The sequence below is a fragment of the Cimex lectularius genome, unplaced genomic scaffold (genome assembly GCF_000648675.2).
Source record: "Cimex lectularius strain Harlan isolate CLEC.00 unplaced genomic scaffold, Clec_2.1 scaffold76, whole genome shotgun sequence".
NCBI classification, from domain to species: Eukaryota; Metazoa; Arthropoda; class Insecta; order Hemiptera; family Cimicidae; genus Cimex; species Cimex lectularius.
In genome coordinates this window covers 1,707,490-1,715,406 of record NW_019392636.1, presented here as the reverse complement: position 1 = coordinate 1,715,406, position 7,917 = coordinate 1,707,490, and the positions used below count along the sequence as shown (strand labels likewise).

The 7,917-nt window shown below is 36.2% G+C and overlaps 1 protein-coding gene across 1 annotated transcript; it reads right to left on the bottom strand.

Annotated features, from left to right (window-relative positions):
* Positions 1-1,333: 1,333 nt before the first annotated feature.
* On the bottom strand, positions 1,334-2,193 carry LOC106669771 (allatostatin-A receptor-like). Its single transcript, XM_014399469.2, has one exon. It carries the CDS (start codon positions 2,069-2,071, stop codon positions 1,367-1,369), a length of 705 nt encoding a protein of 234 aa, XP_014254955.1. The 5' UTR covers positions 2,072-2,193; the 3' UTR covers positions 1,334-1,366.
* Between the last annotated feature and the right edge of the window lie 5,724 nt (positions 2,194-7,917).

Below are 7,917 nucleotides of genomic sequence, written 5' to 3'. Positions count from 1 at the left end.
TTATCAATATTTCTTTCCCAAATATTTTAGAAACATGTGATACTTTGTATTTTTGCACGCATCCAAAATGTCCTAACAAATCAATGGTTTATTTTGCGTAAATGATTTATAAATTGTTTTTTTGTCTAGCATTTCACAAAATGTTAATCCAGTGCTTTTCTGCGCCGGAAGATTATTTCTTTTTAATTATTTATTCACTAATTGTCGGGGTTTTTTTTTTAGAAGAAACCTACTGAATTTGTTGGCAAATCGAGAAAACTTGCATTTCGATCATGTTTTTTTTATAATCAGCACAGGACTTCGATGTACATGAATATTTTTTGCAACGTAACTAGAAAAAAGGTTTTTGTATTAATGCCTTGCAATCATGATCATCACAACCTGTTGAAGATTATTTCTTTTTCTTTATTTTAATTCACCAATTGTTGGTTTTTCTTTGAAAAGAAATCTACTCAATTTGTTGGCAAATCGAGAAAACTTGCATTTCGATCATGTTTTATTTTTTATAGCCAGCTCGAAACTTCGAGCAGATGCAGATTTTGCGCTACGTAACTGGAAAAGAAGGTAAGTTCTTGCATTAACGCCTTGCAATCATGATCATCAAAACCAGTTGAAGATTATTTCTTTTCCTTTATTTGAATTTACCATTGTCGATTTTTCTTTGAGAAGAAACCTACTGAATTTGTTGGCAAATCGAGAAAACTTGCATTTCATTCATGATTTTTCTTATAATCTGACATGACTTCGACGCAGATGCATATTTTACGCAACGTAACTAGAAAAGAAGGTAAGTTTTTGAATTAATGCCTTGCAATCATGATCATCACAACCTGTTGAAGATTATTTCTTTTACTTTATTTGAATTCACCAAATGTTGGTTTTTCTTTGAGAAGAAACCTATTCAATTTGTTGCCAAATCGAAAAAACTCGCATTTCAATCATGATTTTTTTTATAACCAGCACAAAACTTCGATGCAGATGCAGATTTTGCGCGATGTAACTAGAAAAGAAAGTAAGTTTTTGCATTAACGCCTTGCAATCATGATCATCACAACCTGTTAAACCTGTGGTTTTGTCAGTCGGAAGATTATTTCTTTTCTTTTATTTGAATTTACCGTCGGTTTTCCATTAAAAAAATCCTCATTTCTTTGGAAACCAAAGATAACTATCATTACGATCACAATTCGGTTTGTGGTCTGTACAAAAACTGTGATTTAAATGTGTTAAATGTAAATTGTAAAAAGTTAAATTATTACAATTACACATACGATAAACAAATTGAAAGCCTTAAATAAAAAGAGGAAGGGAATAAGCATTTAATAAAAATTGGCAGTCCTGGAATCTGCTGTTGGGTACACGAGCACATTTAACTTTTTGGGGGTGTTTGACCAACCTGGAAAGCCGGCTTGTTGCATCCATTCGGTCGGATTTCGTCATGGACTTCGAGGAAAATGCAAGATGTATGATCCGTCTCCGGAGAATACGTATACGGAACTTCGCCGTGGCAAAAGATAACGTAGATATTTGAAATTACAATAAAAAACCACGTGACGACGATCGCGGTGAGGGCGTTCTTTTCGGTCCTGACCGACATGGAAGCGATCGGATGGACGACGGCGAGGAAGCGGTCCACCGACATGAGAACAAGCGTGTAGACCGACGCGTATGCTGTGACTACGATCAAGTACTGTACCATTTTACACCATATGTCCCCGAAGGGCCAGAATGGAAATATGTAATCCGTCGCCGTAAACGGGACGCAGAAAACGATAAAAAGGAGGTCAGCAATGGCCAAATTGATGATGAGCAGATTCGTCGTGCTCCTCATCTGCTGGTTCGCGGCGACTACGACCACAACAAGGAAATTACCGATCAGGCCCAAAATTATAATTATTCCAAAAAGTATGGGTACGACTATGGACACGATGTACTCCATGAGGTGTTCGCCCTCGACCTCCATACCGACGGAATAGTTGAAACATGACTCGGGTATTTTTGCAGTTTCATTCGTACAGTTAACGTCTCGAAAAACGGTTACGCCCTCGAGGGCGTCAGTCGGAGACCCGCTCATGTCCACTGCTCACACCAGACTGATTCAACATCCCTTCTCCCCTCGGCAACCGCCCCGCCACGACCTCCGTCCGACTCTGCTCCTTTTGATATCTGCGAATTTGGTTTCTTTCTGAAATTTAATCATTTACCGCTAAACGTTTTATACACGAAATCCCTTTGCAAAATTGATTTAAAGAATGAATTACAATTCCATTTCTTATTTTTTTTAACTTCTTTTTGGTTTTCTTCCTGTTTTTTAACTTCTTTTACGCCCGGTATCATTGATCCTAGCAGAGCTGAAGAGGCACCTGTGTCACAAGCCGAAATCCCACGATAAAATAACTTCAAGCTGATCTTGGTGATTTTCTGGTTTTAAACAGTCCAACGTTTTTAATACCCAATCCTGGATGTAAAGTTCACTGTGTCATTGAACATGCTCTTCGTTGATGGAGAGGAGATGTCATTGTTAACGAGTTCTTCCACAAAAGGAAAGTAGCTCTGATTGGAGGAGGTTGGTTTCCATTGTTCCTCGCCAGGGGAAAGTGAGAATCTTCCTAAAGTGTTTGGCCTTCACTTTTTGACTAAACCCCGTGGATTCCCGGACAGGCAATGGCTGCGAGGACCGTGAAAGCCTGTGGAAGGTTATGACGATAAATTTGAAAATACCCGCCAACCGATAGGAGGCGTAACAAAAGGATGGAAGGGAGAAGAAAAAGAGAAGACGGGCAAATTGGACTCAAGCGAGAATTTGGACGCAAGCCGAAGTTTAAAAAAAGAAAAAGAAGAACAAGAAGCCCAAAGAAGAAAGGAAGAGTCATCAATATTTGTCTCCAAAAAAAAGGTTTTTATGTTGTTTATGTATAGCTCTGGATTCAGATCATTTTATCATTTTGATTGTAAAATTAGAATTAACCTGGAGCTAGCTCGATTTAATTTCGACCACCAAATTTTGGCCAGAGTTAAATAAAACTGAAAAAATGGAAAATTTCATTGCCAATATATCAGGTTTAGCACGACAAAAAGCCATATGGACGTCAACAAATCTAAAAGAAAAAAGAACTGGTGGTCAAATGATATTAACTGCCTTTGGAAAAAAACTAACAATTTATTAAAAATAGAAAATAAAATTAAATCCTTGCCAATAATACAAAATTGGAAAATCTTAACAAAAATAAAATGATATTTAAAAATTAAATCGAGCTAGTTCCAGTGTCTATTCTAATTTTACAAAAAAAATGATAAAATAATCTGACTCCAGTACTATACATAATCGCAGAAACAAACAACAACAAAAATTATTTTTTTAGGCAAATATTGATGGTTCTTCTTTTCTTCTTTTTGTTCTTCTTTTTTGTTTTTTAATCTTCGGTTTGCATCCAAATTCTCGCTTCGAAAGCATGATCGAATCTGCCCGTCGATTCTTTTTCTACTCCCTTCCATCCTTTTGTTACGTCTCCTACCGGATGGCGGGTATTTTCAGATGGTAACAGAAACCAGAGTTGGTGTAGAGTCGGGACCAGCTGTCGAGTGCTTGATGTGAGCGAGCTGTTGAGATGACCTTGATGTTTATTGCTTCTGATGTCTAGTTGTCGCTCCATTACTGAATGTGACGAGTCAGGTTTGGGGTGTTGCATACTCATTGGCTGATGTTTGGAAGGAAGAATTGTTGAAATAGTGCCAGCAATGTGGCTTTAGTAAGCCACACACGGGCACCACAATCTTTACCCAGGGTGACCTCCTCTCCTTGGGAATTCTTTTTTTGAAATTTCTTCATTCAATTCTTTTTTTCATTTTTCCTCTTCATCCTCCTTTTAGTGTTTCATTGTCTAGACTGTACAGTAGTATTCTTACAGAACAGTACTGTCAACACATTGTATACAATCACATAGACCTTAACGCGGAAGATGGCGAAACGCGTCTGACTGTGGAAGAAAACTCAGGCAGATTAGAATGATCTGTAACGGAAAATTAAAGATTCATCACCCCGCATACCACATAGAGAAATTTCATAAATATTTCGTAATACTTAAAATTAATAATTATTGTTGGAACAAGTTGCAGTTTTTGTTATTATTGTTTTGGCAATTTAATGGAAGTTGAATCCAAGTATTTATTCGTAGTTTAGTGTTTCTTAGCATCCTCGTCCGCCTATCATCTTTTTATTGGGCTGTAAAAGGGTTTTGGCATTTCGCCTTCTTCAGTGGTTGGTTACTGTGTTATTTTTCTTACTTGATTTCTTTTTTGAAAAGGTTGCAAACATTGTTTACATATAACAATTACATTTTGGATGTGGTCAAAGTATTTCTACTCACTCAAAGTCTTCTGTTAATTGTGCTATTCTTGCATATAAACACGAAATAGCAAAATCTCACTGGCACTCTCGACACGACACGCAAGAATGGCACAATTACACAGAAGACAAACACTTTGAGTGAGTAGAAATACTTTGATTGAATATATAAAATATATTTTGCATTGTATAAATTCACTTTTCCACATCCTACATGTAATTGTTATATGTAAACAATGTTTTCAAATCCCAGGCCCTGAAGATGATCTCAATAAAGATCGAAACGTTGGCACGATAAAGAAAATGTTTTTCTGAAACCTATCACACCAGACCGCATCTCACGAATTCTAAATAAATATCGATTAACGGTCACTAATCACCACACATTACACATGACGAATTAGTATGATTTAAGTCAAGCTCGTTAAAAGGAAACCACTTGTCGAATCAAATATTTCACCAGTTCGAAATAAAGCAGTGTAGCTTGAGCTTGGACCAAAGTTGAAGTCCTCAGCGTTGTTAGTTGAAGTAATCGTGGGCACTAAGGATAGAGGGCAGTAAGTATCAAAGCCATAGTCCTATGAGCTATTTTTCTCCCATTTGCAGTAAGGCAATATTTATGATTTCAGGAATTTCAGTATCACCAGTATCGTCTTCGGCAATGCATTAATTCTTAAAGGAGCACCAATTGTTGTCAATCAAAAGAAAATTTCTGATGACCAAATTGACAGTGAAATTAACCGCTTTATTGTTGGACGTGAAAAAGCAATGGAACAACTAAAAACGATTAAAAAAACCTTGGTGAAGAAAAAGTGGGAATATTTGAAGGTCATATAATGCTGCTTGAAGATGAAGAACTGCAGGTTCTTTTAGCATAGAGCAGAAACAATAGTGAACCTAGTAGCTCCTTTGAGGCAGTCTCAAATTTTATTCAGAGTCATTGCAAATTTTAGTACCCACTGTAGACTGTCTTCCCTGGAGATTATATCGTACTTCCAACGAACCCGGTCCGGTGGATGAAGTTCCTCCGAAGCAATTGTGACCTGGATTGAAACATATTCACACTGCAAAAATATCGAAATTGCCATTAGAAAACATAAAAAATCTATAAAATTATGGTTTTAAGAAATTTTGTCAACCAGAACCTAAGCAAGTTGATACTGCTGAATCACTTTGTTTTCAAGATTCAATTTTGAAAATGCACAAAAAACTACCACTCCATAATTTAGCGAATTGCAGATCATTAAACAGTTCAGACACTTCGAATCACTACTGGAGGAAATTCGATACCGAGATAAGAGTGACAGCGGGCTGAGATATCCGGAAAACGACTCGTAACGTACCAAAGACAAGTTAATGCTTAGGATGAAGCACTGATAAAAAGAAATGGCCGATTCTGTCTGAAAACCCTGGTCTGAAAATGGGTAATCTACGATCATTTGTTACTCCGGGTAACATCCTCTCGACAGATCCGGGTCGAAATGATTCTAATCAATGGTAAAACATTTCATTTATGGGCGGAAGGAAAGGTTTTATTTGAACGGATCGGCGCGACTAGGAAGTAGTGAACGAAATAATAAGGATTGTTCACACTTCGGATTTCTCCTCGTTGCCTAAACGATTTTCTTATATTGAAAGTATTATTGAAAAGTAATAGTCCAACTTTTCTCTCCTCCTATTCTGAATCTGTTCTCAGAAAATAAACCAAAATATACTTATTTTCAACCCTCAATACATTTCGTCTACAAACTTTTAATAAATCAGAGTTTCCGCAGGAGTGAGAATGTTTATTCAATATTTTTTATAATTAATCTGTTATAGCCAATTAAGGCATACAGAGGAAATAGGTTTAAAGCAACATTATATGTAAATAAATCAAACATAAAATATTACATACAAATAAGAGTAACATTGCATTGAAATGATATTAAATGTGCATATGTATATGCATATCTGAGATGAAATAAGTGCTTGCAGGTGTGCCACAAGGGTGAATACTCGCTCCGCTATTGTACAGAATTGTTTCTTGGGCAGACATGCCCAAATGAGAATGCGCTTACCGCCCTGTTACCAAGTCATCTCCTCTTCTACACAAGCTTCACATATGTTACAAAACAACATATCAGCAATTGAAAAATGGAGCAATCTTGGAGAATAAAGTTTAACCAAAATCACAACTTATCGGCTTTACACTCCGTCGCGAGACTTGTCCTGTCCTAGCATATACTTATACAATGAACTTGTTCCTCAATCCGACAGACGTAACTAATTAGGATTTTCATTTGATAGGAGATTAACTTGGAATCCGCGTTCGTGATTTAAAAAAGAAAACAGACACTTAACAAACGATTTAATACCAAAGATGAGGCAATAGATTTGTCAGAATAATTGTTGGGCCCTAATTATTCCGAAATTGGAAGATCAGTCAGTAGTCAGCCAATCTACCCGGTTGCCATTCATATTCATTTTGTTTAATTTTCTCTACCCTGAAGTCTTCATAAAATGGATTATATTAACAATCAACGTCACTCCACTGAAACTTTAATATGTCATATAAAGGAATGTCAATATCGACAAAAAACAAAATGACACACAAATCTCAGAACTGACAGATAGGATTCATTCAAAAACCTTTATTTCAATTCACAATCTTTATAGTATAACAGATAATTAAAATGTTACCTTCCTTGATTGCACGTATTAATACTCTAATGTATAACATATTTAGTATTTTGTACAAGGAAAAATTGTCATGCAATACATGGAAAGGAGGAAAAATGTAAAATGTCCTTTTGGCTGGTCAATCCATTAGGGAAGTTGAAGTTTATATTGCTATTTAATTGACTTTTAATATCAATTTTCTTTCCTTCCAGTACTTCAATAATTAATCGACTTAATTAAATTAATTCGACAGGGCTTAATTTTCTCCTTGGGTTTCAGATGAGTACTATTTTAATTGTCATTGTTTCACAGGCATTGTAACCGATAAGCATCTCTCCAAAACCTATATGCATTAACAAACACTCGCTAACTGTTCATCTAAGTTTCTGAAACTCTGTCCAATTATTGACAATTAGTGTTCTAGTTTGACGGGATACATTTTAATAAAATCGATGAGAGGCTTTCGGTTTCCAGCGTCAAATTTACATTGCATAGGAGGATTTTTTACTTTTAATTATTATGCTGGCTTTCGAAACCATCATTCCACTATTTATCAACTTCACAGAGTTACATTGTTTCATGACTCCCGTAAAAACTATGCGCGATTGTAGTGGTTTTCGATGTTTCCCAGGCTTTCCACAAAGTATGAAGGACTATTATACAAATTAAAACTATTTTTACCACAGGCCTATTATCCTATTATACAATCATACTTTAAGGAGCGATTTTTCGAAGTGAACCAAGGATCAGAGACTTGGAGGTGAAAGAAGTGCTTGTAGGTGTGTCACAAGGGTCAATACTCAATCCGCTGTTGTACATAATTTTTACTTCTGATTTGCCCACAAATGAGAACACCGCCACATACGCAGATGACACCGCCATATTAACAAGTGATCCCTCTTCTACACAGCTTC